The following is a 13667-nucleotide window of genomic DNA, read 5'->3' on the forward strand; positions in this document are numbered from 1 at the left end:
GCCACTGTCTGTCTGCCTTTCTTCAGCCGCTGTTTTGTTCCAAAATCTTTAGTGTCCTCATAGCACAATCACTTGAACGTTTCACTTTCTTGGCCGACATACTGAGGTCTAGTGCACAGCAAAACAAAAAAAAAAAGAAAATAGCTGTCTGAAATAAGTAACGCACCGAGTGAATTAAGTTTGTGTTGTGTAGAGAAAGCAAAAATGCGCGCTCAGCGTGGCTGTCAGAAAAATGGAGTAGTGGAGGCTCTAAAGTGCACATTGCATCAAGTCATCACTTGCAAGTCTATCTTTTTTTTGTTTCTATTGATTGTAATGTTAAAAAGATAAAAGCAATGGAGCGATGGTTTGTATTAGTTGGGACACTCTTAAAATTGAGGAACAATTAGGAACATACAGCATAAAAAAAAAAAACATTCAGTAGAAAGTGTTTCTCAACATAGTCTGGTTAAATTGTTCTTCTAAAACTTTCTTTTAAACTTTAAATTATTCCTTTCATAAGTTTATTAGTGGTGTCATAGCTTGCAGTGGAGTCAAACTGCACTGCATCAAACTGACCGCTCATATTTAAAATTATCAGTACGGGGTTAGATGAATCAATTTCATTTTTATTTCATTAGAATCTACATGCACCGGGGCAAAGTGACCCGAAGAAGAAGCAATGATTGGAAAAAAAAAAAAAAAAAACCTTGCTGGGCATGGCAGCTGACAGCTACAAAAATTATCCGGTCCTAATAGAGCTCGGTATTGTCTTTCTAAAGGATTTTTTTTTTTAAATTCAGCTCTCAATTTCTCATTCAACAAGTCCAGTGTATGACAAATGCGGACAACTGCGGAGACTAGACATTGGCAATGTCTATTTGGGTGCAAAGAAGTGGGACAAACACAGGGGGGGCACACACCCCTTTTCAAGCCCCCCTCTCAGTCCTCGCTACAGCGCTTAATGAACTCAGCGTTGGCAGCAAAGTTTGAAAAGATACACAAGTTGCAAAAGTCCCATTATCCGGCTGCATTGGTTACCCAGTGACACCCTTCTTTAACATCTTTTCAGCGCTTCTTTTTCTGCGAGTGTTTGTTTAACAAGTGGCACTTGCGGTATCGCCAAGAATGATGAATTTGCCAGTGGGGCTGAGAGTTGGGGGTTTGAAACCGTGGCGACCTGAATGGAGAGAGAAAAAAAATTGAGAGAAGGAGAAACTGCCATCTTTAATTGGAGATCCAGCCTTGGTGCCGAGGCCAACTTTACAGGATCTTTTGGACAGCCCAAAAAAAAAAAAAAAAAAAAACTTGAGATGTAAAACTAAGACAGCGTCAACAAGTGCCTTTTACAAAAACCCACGTTACGCACACAGGCGCAAACACACTTTTTTGTTCACATGCTTGCACGAAGCATTGCGGTCAACCATCATCAAGGGGGCAGAAGCGGGCACAAAAGAAACAAAAAAAAAAAGCACGCTTGTTCGGCACTAAAGAACGATACAAAGTCCTAACTATGATGTTCAATTTTAGTCTCCATGCGAGGACTGCTACTTTAACACTCATCAATGGAGCTGACGGCATCAAAACGTGCTACAAAGAATACGAGGAGAAAACGGGTGGGGGGGGGGGGAATTGAGTATGCCGCTCCGCTCACTTCCTATCAGAGAGCCGAGTCAACTCCGCCAAAAAAGAAGAAAGGGGGAGTGGAGCAACCAAGAAATAGCATGCAAGAGCAGAGATTTGGAAGGGGAGCGAGCTGGGGAAAGCAAAAGGAAGGGAAAGAGAGAGGGAGAGGAGTGGCCTTGTACTGTAGCCTGGGGGGAGGTTGGAGGGGGTAGTGGGGGGGATACAAAGTGCGAGAGCAAGAGAGAGAGAGAGAGAGAGAGAGAGAGAGAGAACTGCCCTGCTGCTGACTCAGGATTCTTTTTGTTTGACCACACTCCCCCTCTCTCTTGCTCTACTTCTCGGTTACACACACACACACACACGCATGTGCACGCACACCCAAACATACGCTGCTTTTCTTTCACGTGACTTTTTCTTTTCGGCAAACCCCTACTAATTATTTCACTTTGTCTACTCTCCCGTGGACCCTTCTCTCCTGCTCGGCCAACCCCTTATTATGTGTTTCTTTTCCCTTCCTCACCTCCCACATTAAAAGTCCCCTTCTCGTGTGATGAAAACAGATAAATGCACACTGACTAATAAATCTGCAGCGGTTTCTTTTGGCGTCTCATGCTCCACCAACAGTGGCTCACTCTGCGCCGTTTCATTCCCTTCCAGCGGCGGCGATTTCCAGATGTGGGTTGGCGGCTGGCATCAAACCGCCAAAAAGCGGGTCAGGTATAAGCGCCCCTAATGGAAGAGTTATTGGTGGAGAAGACAGGGGTGAACGCAAGCATGTCACACAGGATAAGAAGCTACACGGCCAAAAAATGAGTGAATGCTGGACGATGAACAGAGAGAGTCAGCATGTGAAGTCACGTTTCCACCAAGCGGTTCAGTTCAGTTCAGCTACCACAATATAGTTGAGGAGCCGTAATCTGGTTTTCATTTCCACCACAGGGTGCGCAGAGGGGATGGCCGTGTATCGTATGTAGCAGCGCGGCACAGTGCTATGAACTCAATTGCTTCCGATTCGGGGCTGAAACGATTAATCGAATGAGTCGGTTGGATTATTGCAAAACAGGGCGATGAAAAATCTCAGCCTCAAAGCTTGGGAAGGATCGTTTTCACACACCTAACGCGTTTGATAACAGCCAGTCACAGCTCACCTGGTTTCTGAAGCTGAGGCGTAATCGATTGTTCGCTGAGCCCTGAGCAACTGTGATGTCATTTTCAGTCGATAGTGTGTGACAAAATGGAGCCCAAAAAAATGTAAATGATAAAAAAAAACGCTACTTTGTGGTGATGGAAGAATGACAAATTTTGATTCCGAGCCATTTCTAATCCCCTAGTGACGGCGCAAAGCCACGCCCACAAGGACCTTAAGGGGAATCTCTGGACTCCCCAAGAAAAAGGGAGGTCGACATGGCCAAAAAGGAAAGCAGGAGGGAGCAGCGATAAGCTTGAGGTAGACCGACACACCCTGACACGAGTCGGGGGGCAACATTAAGGGACTCCCATTCATCCTGTGCAAGACAATCCCCTCCAGGAGAACGAGAGCGAAAGAGAAATCGGGGGGTTGACTTCACCTTTAAGGCAGATTGGCCGTTTGGGCATTTTACAATAAAACATTTTTACAGTTCTAAGTGATGCGCACAATCAACAATTTTCGTCCTTTTCAACAGTTGTCAATTCATTGTTAATGACTGCAATGAATGTTAAGGTTCTGCTATTTTGTGCTTCATCATTTGCGCACATGTTATTCTGCCTTCCAGTTTTTCTTTTACGGTTTACTTACTGTCATGGCCTCACAGTGAGAAAGGAGAGCCATAGCACTTTTTCGTCGTTTACTGAATGCAGAGAAAACAGCAAAACACAGTGAGCGCCCTAATGCAAGACGTTCTGATGACCACCCCATACGCTCCTCTACTCCAGGCCCCGCCTCTTAAAGGCACACGCATGTACGGAGACACGATATGTACAGTAGTTTCTACACGTTTTATACTTGCAATTTCTTTTACGTGTTCAAATACGTCTCCAAAGTACTTAAAACCTTTGATAAGTTGAAGCGTGTTTTAATAAGCTCACATGCGTTTAAAGCGGGGTTTTTTTTTTTATTAAGTTTGGCAAAGGTAGGAAAGCAATTAACAGTTTCATCAGAGCACATCACAAAATGACTTAATGGACAGATTTGTTGGCCCAAACTGACATTTTCTGTCAATTTCTTCACGTGAATAAATCAAGTATGTCACGTAGAAAACGTCCTTGAGAGCCACTGCCACGTCTAGAAAAAGAATTATTTAAAAAAAAAAAATAAATCGTGCTAAACCGTGCTCTTTTAAAACCTGAAAATTGCGCAGCGTAAACGAATCATAAAATTGCTAAAGTAAACAGAACTTACATTTATGGCATGCTCGTACAGTTGACTGAGGGAGGGGGAAAAAAAAAAAAACAAGCGCCGCGGAGGGAAGAGGGAAAAGGGGCGGAGAGAGTATCGGGAAAGGGTTGGGGGTAGGGGCGCAAGTGGGAGATCGCCTGGGACAATGAGTCGTACTTGTTAGCCAGTGGCAGTGTCAGAGATCGTGACAGGGTCCAGACGCTAGACACCAGCTGCAGCGCCTCGTAAATAGACTGCTGTCTCGCAGGCACATTTGCACGGCAGCAGCGGCTGCGCACGCACGCAGCTAGGCATGCGGGCACATGCATATACTATGGAAGGCACACAGACACTGACTTATTGTTTCACCCCCAATCTTGTAAAAAAAAAAAAAAAAATAGGGACAGTAGACCCCTTTGTATCGTGTCTTGTTAACGCTCCCGTGAAATGAAATAAACCCCACACGCAGAAAAACCCCAACCAAATCCCATGTGAAGCCAATGAATATATAACAACAATCGTGCATTGAATGACAACTATTTTTCTGGGAAAACAAAATCGGTTGGGCGCCTTGCGTTCAATTTTTTACCTCAATGTAAACTTGGTCTCAGGATGTGTGTTCATCAACACCCCCCCCCTCCCCCACCCTGGCTACTCCTATGTGATAATAACAAGGGGGAGTGAGGAGAGCAGAGCTGAGCATTTAGGGTAAGGAAGAGTGGAGTCAGACAGGAGGTGAAGGGGTTAAATGTGCCGTGCCAATCCCGCTGAGCCAGCAGTCGTAGTTAAAGTGCAAGGTTTCATTGTATCAGATACAGAATGAAACTCCTTCCCATTCGTCATGCTAGTAAGTGAAAAAAAATTTTTTTTAGCAGATACTTAACCCTTACTGCACCATACACAAGGCACGCCACCCAAACAGGTACAGTACACGATCTGAAGTGTCCGTGTTTGTTTAAACTCATGCACAATTATTGTGGCAACATTTATACTGCACAGCACCAAGATGGAGAGACCAACTATTTTTTTTTCTCGTTAATTCCCACTCCTTCTTTTTCGGCAAGCCTCCCACGCCACGCTACAGTACACGCTGTCTCGGAGGAGCTTCAGGGAGGAGAAGGCAAGCGTGCCCTTCCTCCAGTTTGAGAGGGGCCGAGCCGTAATCCTCCTCCTCCTCCTCCTCCTCCTCGTCTTCATCGTCAGACTGCCTCAGGCAAGGCACACCAAAGTAAGGCAAGAGTCGCTGCCGGTTGAAAATCGGGACCGATCAACCACATGAACAAATCGTAAAAAGAGGGTGAGGTGACTTGGATCGTTGCAAAAAATAACGTCATAAATTGTATTTGGTGTTGTCCGTTTAATGGTACACTCTTTTTATATTATGGGCTAGACCAAAGAAAATTGATACAAGCTGGCTTCAATTGAATGATTTCATCAGATCACTGCAATAATCTGGACCTTTTTTCCACAACCTACTGTAACCCCCCCACCCCCCTCCTTTTAAAAAAAACAAAAGTAACATTAAAAGTATGAGTCTTCCCCCAGACCCCTTCAGATATTTATATTCTACGAGTGATATTATCATAACCTCTCTGAAACCACTTCGAGAGAATATATATGTGTTGGCTCAGATGTTCTCGAGCCTTGTTTTGGCACCGGAGGGAAAGTTGCCATTTGATCCTAATGAAGTCAAAATGGAGCATGAAATGCCATGTGATCAGCACAGCAGACCACAGGTCTGTCTGTTTGTTTTCATTACAGCACGTCCGATGCAGCACACTGTCCTGACATGGACATGTAAATTCAAAGAAGAGCAACATGTCCCGCGGGGGCGGCGCTTGTGATGCAGTTTCTGGCCAGATGTTCATCCAAAAAAAAAAAAATTAAATAAATAAAACAATCACCGTTCGTTATGCTTTTCGTTGCTTGGTCTCCGGTTACCATGAGCGGCAGGTAAGGAGAACATATGGCATACAGCCTCAGTGTGTGGAACAATGCACAGGACAATGACAATAAAGGGATTTCTGATTCTGATTCTGACATGAGAGCGACAAGTGCTCAACGCAACACAATGCAAACCGCAGTGCACGGCTATAACAGACAATCACACATCATGTGCACTTTAGGGCAAGTTATTTATGCTGGTGACAAACGGGAATGCTATTTTGGAATATGAGAAGAGAATGGATGGGGGATATATGAAAAAAAATATATATATTGCATTGTCCAGTGGAAAAGAATGAGCCTGCCCTCGTGAGAATTTCGTAGAATTTGACTGAACATTCACTGCAATTGTCTAGATTGTACACTCTGCCTCAAACAGATTCATCCGCGATCGGCTTCAGTCTCTGTGCTGGGACGCCAAACAGGATTAGTATTGAAAATGAAATCAATGGATGAAGTGATCTATAGAATTAGCGGGGGGAAAAAAACAAGTTAAATTCGAGAGGAAAATGTCATATTGAAGAAAAAGAGATTTGATCTTTAGCCCAATTAGAAATCTTAAGCAATGCATACCAACAATTGTTTATTTGTGATTTCTTTTTTAAGAGCAATCACTTGTAAAAAATTATTTAAATATCTGAATGATTTTTATGATATAATCGTGAAGGAAATTTCAGTCTATATCAGATGCTTTAGTTTTCCTCTGCAAATTGAAAATCTTTCCTAAAAGTTGAGTGCCAGATTTGAATGCTTAAAAAGAAAATTGAGTACATAAAACGAGGCTTTACACTTTGCTTTGGAATTCTGTGCCCTCTGCTACTTCATCTTGCATCTTTTTATGCCAAAACATAACAACACAGTTGAGCTGCATATACATTTAAACTCTCCCGTGGATGAAACATATTCCAGCAGGTAAATGCAGGACATTTCCAAGCCGTGACAACGAGCCACTCTAAAGCCGCCACGCCAGCCGACATCAGTGCACTCTAAAGTGACCGCACTAGTGGACCGTCCGAAGGGAAGATGCATATTTGGAGCGTTGATATTTCTTGCTAGCTAACTGCACGTGACGACTGCACAGTTCAGTACACCAGTACAGTTCTTTAAAAACTCTACAGCCTCTAGTAACTAGACTTCTCCAGAGAAAAAGACACCTTTGTGCATCTGACTGCACCACTGCGAGGATAACAGTCACCAAGGGTGGTAATTAAAGTATTTTCTGAATAATAAAAATAACTTAAAAAAATGAGCGTTCTTACCCCAGTTTTGTCACAGAGTCGCAGAGTGTTGAAGGAGCCCACGGCAAACACTTCGCCATCTGGAGCCCAGGACAAGGAGGTGACTGGGTAGTCGTGTGACGGCGAGAAGTAAAGCAAGCGTCCAAAGCTGTCCCACACCTGTTGAAGAGGCCAGAGGGATTTTTACGGTGCAGCGACAACAAAAGAAAAGCTCCAGTAAGCCCCAAACACTGTTCACCTTATATTTACAGTCCTCGCCTCCCGACAGTATGAGGTCATTGACTGAGTTCCAGTCCACTTTCAGAATGACCCCGTCGTGCGCCTTCCACTAGAGAGAGACAGAGATCACAAATTAGTAAGAGTGTCATCACATTAATTGCAAACAAGGGAATGTTTCAAATATTGGATGCAAGGGGGGGTGGGGGCGAGGGGTATGGGGGGGGGTTCCCTTTTTATGATTCGTAACATTGAGAAAGTGTTGACATTATCTTGCTGTTTGGATGTGATGTTTCTTCTCTCAGTACACACGCGATATGAGGTGTGGGCAAACTACGGCCCCGGGGGCCACATGCGGCCCGCCGAACTTGAGAAAAATTAAATGAATAAACCTTGTTAATGTTTTATTTTCTAAATACTGTGGACAGATATTTTATTTGCTTTTGTTCATTTTCATTTACATTTTTTTTTCTCAGACGCATTAATAAATTTGCCAATATTGCGCCCTAAAATGTAATAATGCACATAAAGTTTTATTTGAGTCATGTTATAAACACTGTGGTAGGTGTTGAACCGATGAGTCTACTTTATTTCCTACTCCACATCGCCGTTTAACGCTTGATATTGACTAATTGCTAATCACGTTTTTAGCATTGCATCTTTTAATCAGCCGTCCATCCATCCTTCCATTATCTGTACCGGTTCTCCTCACAAGGATCACGGCGGTGCTGGAGCCTATCCTAGCTGTCTTTGAGCAGTTGGCGGGGGACACCCTTAACTGATTGCGAGCCTATCGCAGGGCACACATAAACTAAGAACCAGCAGCGCTCTCACTAATACCTAGTGGCAATTTTTTGGAATGTGGGAGGAAACCGGAGTACCCGGAAAAAAGCCACATCGGCAAGGGGAGAACATGCAAACTCCACACAGGAAGGTCGGAGCCGGAACGTCAAAGTTGAAGTTCAACATTGACTACAAAAAAAAAAAAATCTCAAGTCGTTCAGACTGCTAAGCTTTTGAGGTGTAATAGTCTTCAAATGTTTGTTGTTCAATTCCAAATTGTGCGTTCAAATTCAATAGTATGACCATCTATAAAAAGTAAAGGTCCTTTTTCATTTTCATGTACCTGTATGACTTTAGCGCTCGGTTGGAGAGGTTTGATGACCAGGTGTCGACCTGATGTATAGAGGATCCTCTCGGAGTCTGGGCCCCAGGCCACAGAATACACGGGAGAGCCTGTAAGAAACACAGAAACTGACCTTTTTGCATATTTTCAAGCCAAGACAAACAAACGGTTAATGAGCGAATGCACGTGAATTTACAGTATGTAAGCATACATTTCTCTCAAGGGAAAACGGATCTCCTTGTGCCACAACAGTGATGAGCAGATCTCTCAGAAGCCATCACTTTCCCTCAGGCTTCTCTTCATCATGCAGCATGTAGAAGACACACCAGCTGTGCAAAGCTGCCTAACCTCTGCAAAATACGTTTACGATTTGGGGTTGTGGATACGCACGTGCGGAGTGCGGGCTGACATTTAACCCCGCACCAGGTGCGTGTGGTTTGTCACAAATGCAAACTGGTCACATGATCTAAACCTGACAAAGGGAACAAAACGGGGGCAGAGACATCTACTACGAACTCTTGCTTGTTTTAATTGTAGTCTAAGAGGGGAAAAAAATGGGTCAAGGCAAACACGACGACAAACCGTAGCTTGCTCCTGGTGCATGTGTGTGTGTGCGCATGTGTGTGTGTGCACGTTCAGGGGCTCTGAAGAGCAGCAACACCTGCAGTGATCTAAGAGCCATGTGGACGAAGGCACAGCTCTGCAGCGGTGCGTCTCGATCCAGGTGTTTAACACATCTGTGGTTCTGTTCGGCATCCCACAAGCGAGCAGTTCATACTTCAAATCGACCCTCGAAGGGACGGCGGGATGGTGGTTAAGGTTTCTACACAGATACTGGATCTGAATTGGCCATTTCCTCTTACCACGTTTTTCCACAACACCCGCATATTCAACAGGAGTGTGGCATCCATTTTCCAAAAAGGCATGCTACTATTAATAATTAACAAGCCCAAAAGCCCAATTGATCAGTTAACAAGAGGGCCGAGTGTAATGAAAACCGGATAGAGATAGATTCAGTCATCGGTAGTCTCTAAGTGAGGCTTTTAATCAATTTCAGCAAAGGTTTGAGACATTATGATGCATTAGTGAATACAGATATATGATCCTGAGTAGAAAATACTTTTTTTTTTTTTTAACTCTGTCTCAAAAGTCGTGCAAAAGCAAATCTTTTAAGACTTAACCATACATGCGTGATTTTGACCACAGGAGAGGAAATGGAAGCTATTGAAACACAGGAAGGGGGTTCACTTGTTTCTACCTTGGCTCCTCAGTACAATCAATAATAAAAATTGTGGAATGTATATTGGGAGCGTGGTCCATGCATGCTAATAACATTGCAGATTTGAAGAAAAGACAAACATTTCGGCAAAGTTGAAGGTAAAATCTCGTCAGTCTGTGTTTTTTTTCCTGAATAAATATACATTATATTTATATTACATATTATGCTGCTGTATTGTTTGTTTATCGTCATTATTAACAGGTTTCTAATAGTGATATTTGCCGATGCCAATATTTGGCATTTTGCCGATTATCGGCATCTGCCTTTTTTTTTTTTTTTTTTTTTTTTTTTTTACTAACAAGGCCGATAAATTTAAGGGTGGTTTATTTTGGCTCGCTGCAGCACACTTCTCTCTCTCTCTCTCTGTCGCTGCTGTGCTGGTGGCCCCGCCTGCAGAAGCAGATTGGCCCGCCCACAGCACCATCTGATTGGGTCCTTGTGCAGTGGGTCGCAGCCAATCAGCAGTAAGTTGCCTATTTGCTTTTTCACCTCGAGTCACACGCACACGAGCAGAAGAAGTTAAGGCGACAGACTTTGAAGAAATTTTAATAAATGTCAGATTACGACAACGCACAACGAATAAAAAATTATTTGCCGTAGTAAACTTTAAAGAAATGTTTGTTTTCATTGACCTATAAGACATGCAGATGAACCAGGGAGCTCCTTGCACTTTTTGTTAAGACTTTCAAAACAAAGTTGTCTACTTACTAAAATAAAAAAAAATTGAATCAGTAAATGTGTTTGATAAACATTTGCGTAAAGGCATTTAAACTAAGTCAAGTTTTGAAGTTTTTATTTTTCAAAATTTCGACACCATTTTACCCATTTTTTTAAACAAATGAATATTGGCTTTCGGCCAGCGCTAGCGGACATATCGGTACATCGTTACTTCAAATGTTTCCTGCACAGTAAACAAAGCTTTTATTAAGCCAAGAGCTTGACATTGGAACTTAAATGATAACGATTTCCATAGTTGCCTATGGGGTACAATTGTTTTGAAATACAGTATGAAAAAAGTCTAAAGTCAACGAGCATCCTAAAGCAGATCGAGTTCAACCTTTAGGGTTTAACAGCACAGCCCAAAAAGGCTTGATGCACGCGCGCACATGCCTTACATGAGCATAGTCAAGGAGCGCCAATCAGGGGCTAACCATTTCCTTCCTGATTGCCTTTTAGAATAATCTGTTTGGGTTAAATATCCCACTGCAAAAACTGCTTTGAAAACGACAGAGAGACAAGCCAAACAGCAGGCAGCTGTGCAAGAACCTGCAAAACTAGCCTGCTGTCATTATATGAAAAGTGTTTTTAAAATGTTCACTCGTGCATTGCTTTCAAGTCATTTTTCAAATCTGCATTCACGCACGCTCTTACCTTGGTTTGCAAGTGTTGAACGCAGCATCCCACTTTTGGACCAGTTCTTGATCTGCCCATCTTCTCCAGCTAAATGGACGTTAAAACAAGAATTGCATATTTAAACATTCTTCAGTTTGACCGCCACTGCAACATTATACCGGGTAGATGAAATACTCAGAATTAAATGGAAGTTAGTTGTAAATCCTGCTCATGTGGTTACCTGTGATGAGAGCAGTCCCATCATGGTTCCACCTGCCGGCTAAAACAGCTCCTTTGTGAGCCTCAACACTCTTCTCAATGCGCCCCGTCTTGGACACAAGGTGGAACTTGCCTGCATAGACAGCGAAAAGAAGAAATTAAATTGGACTCATGCAAGTAAATTAGTATTTTTTTTAATTTCATGAACAACAGTTGTTATGTTTTTCAAATGATAACAGAAGCAAGGGAGAATTATTTTCAACAGGCTAAGTGACATTCCAAGCATGAATGAAAGCTGGTTGAAGGTGTGATTCATTTTTGTTTTCGGGGTGCATGGAAATCATTACAAAAGGCGTGAACCAAAAATGCATTTTGTGGCATTCTGCGCTAATAAATTCTAATTTATATGTTATTACCAATGGTCTGAAGTTGAAAAGAATCACACCACCACACTTGTTTCTAAACTTTGACATACCTGTGTTTTTTACTTTTTTAAATGAAATTTTATTTGATTTTATTCAAACCGGGGATGTATCATTGCCATTCCCATGCTTGATGAAACATTATCGTTTCGCTGCTTAATAAAAACACAAACGGTTTGCGGTTCAATTATTATCATCATCAAGACTTTATGGTCAACAATAAGCATTCACCAAAGAATTTAGGATAAATCTGCAAAGAAACCGCAAAAAGCGCTATTGGATACTTTCAACAATGTAGCGCTAACTGAGTGGATAAACTATTTCAAACAGAAACGCGACAGTGTAACAAGGACAGAAAGAAAAAAGAAAGCAGCAGCAGCAAATAAGAGTAGTTTTCATGACTCAGTGGTCTGCCAGCGAAAATTGCTGCCTCAGTTTGGGGGTGTGCTTATGCAACCCGACACTGTTATTAGTATTCTGACCACATGTTGCCTGACATAATAGTACATCCACATTCTGTGCGTTTGTTTCGAATGCAGCCTGAAGACAGGCAGCGCTTGTTAAGTCATTTTACAGTACCGAATTAGCACTGAAAGCAAAATAAAAACATGGGACACGTTCAACCACATTAGAACACCTTCCTCACAGTCGAAGTGTTCTGGATTGCGATTGTGCCGTGTTTTCCCATGCTTATGTGGGTTTTTTTTCTAGTTCTCCTGCATCAAAGGTTATTTGTAGACTATAAATGTGTCCATAAGCGTGAATGTGAGCGGAAATGGTAGCTGAAGTATATGTGCCACTAGATCAGAGATGGGAAACTGGCAGTCCACACTCTGAGAACATTTTTTATTATATTTTTTACAAATTCCAAATATTTAAAAAAATGGTGATGAATATTCAAAATGTTTTCTAAGAAAAAAACTATATATTTCTCAATTATGAATTATGATCAGGTCTGTCAAAAGCACCCATATCAAGCTCAGAAACAAAAAATGAGTGGAAAAACATTTGAGGCAAACACACTAAACTTTGTAAAAATGTTTACTAGTTCACCAAGGTGAATTTAATAAGTGAGCTAAAATATGAATAGGCAGCCGGTTGTTTAGCATGCCACCCTAATTTTGCAGGATTAGCAAATTCTCCCCATGCTTGTATGAGTTTTCTTCGGGTTATGCAGCCTCCCACAATCCAAACACATATATACTAGGTTCACTGAAGAATGTGCCCTGTGACTGGAGACCAGTCCAGAGTGTACTCTTCCTATCACCCAGTCTGCTGGGATAGACTCAAGAAAATCTGAGAGTATAAGGCTAGCGCTATACAGTGGAAAATAGAAATAAAAGACTTGCCATCAGTACTGGTTAGCACAAAAATCTCAGCCGACGTCTGTTTCTTGCCCCCAACAGTCTTGGGAAACCAGTGCAGGTCAATGGGGTAGAAGTCCTCCGGCAATTTGACCACCAGACTGGTCTCGCTGCTCAGAAGGTTCCACCTGAGGATCTGGTGGTCTTCACTGCAGGAGTACAACTCATCAGCTGTTGTCCAGCCAATGCAGCTCACTAATTCTCTATGTAAGCTACTATTAAGGAAAATTGTGACATCACATTAGTAGAACATTTAACTGATACGTGCAATCAAATACAATAGTACATAAGTCTAATGCAACATTGTTGTTGCCGTTGTTTACGCATATTAAGCAACACAATCAGAAAAAAGGATATGTTTAGGTTCCTTCAGTAGCGATGTTTTCAATCGCATTGTAGACGTTTGCGTCGTTTATTCCCTATGAAACTAGACAAGGACGCAAGCATTTAGTGACAGCATGTTACCTGTCACGGCACGATAACACATTGCTCACGATTTGCTGTTTATCATAAGAACATGAAGTTGGGAAAAGGGGTGAGGTAGTTGATGCCGTGCAATTGCAGTG

At 42.4% G+C, this 13667-nt stretch overlaps 1 protein-coding gene across 1 annotated transcript in view; it reads right to left on the reverse strand.

Annotated features, from left to right (window-relative positions):
- The window catches only part of ift80 (intraflagellar transport 80 homolog (Chlamydomonas)), a 33488-nt gene that overhangs the window by 19486 nt on the left and 335 nt on the right, over positions 1 to 13667 (reverse strand). The window contains exons 2-8 of the mRNA XM_088301422.1: positions 13456 to 13528; positions 13087 to 13305; positions 11338 to 11448; positions 11136 to 11204; positions 8486 to 8595; positions 7382 to 7471; positions 7165 to 7302 (exon numbers count right to left, since the gene is read on the reverse strand). Coding sequence (XP_088157548.1) covers positions 7165 to 7302; positions 7382 to 7471; positions 8486 to 8595; positions 11136 to 11204; positions 11338 to 11448; positions 13087 to 13305; positions 13456 to 13495 — 777 coding nt within the window. The 5' untranslated portion in view covers positions 13496 to 13528. The remainder of the gene's footprint in view (positions 1 to 7164; positions 7303 to 7381; positions 7472 to 8485; positions 8596 to 11135; positions 11205 to 11337; positions 11449 to 13086; positions 13306 to 13455; positions 13529 to 13667) is intronic.

The sequence above is a fragment of the Idiotropiscis lumnitzeri genome, chromosome 7 (genome assembly GCF_059441095.1).
Source record: "Idiotropiscis lumnitzeri isolate Australia: NSW breed Sydney's pygmy pipehorse chromosome 7, RoL_Ilum_1.0, whole genome shotgun sequence".
Lineage (NCBI taxonomy): Eukaryota > Metazoa > Chordata > Actinopteri > Syngnathiformes > Syngnathidae > Idiotropiscis > Idiotropiscis lumnitzeri.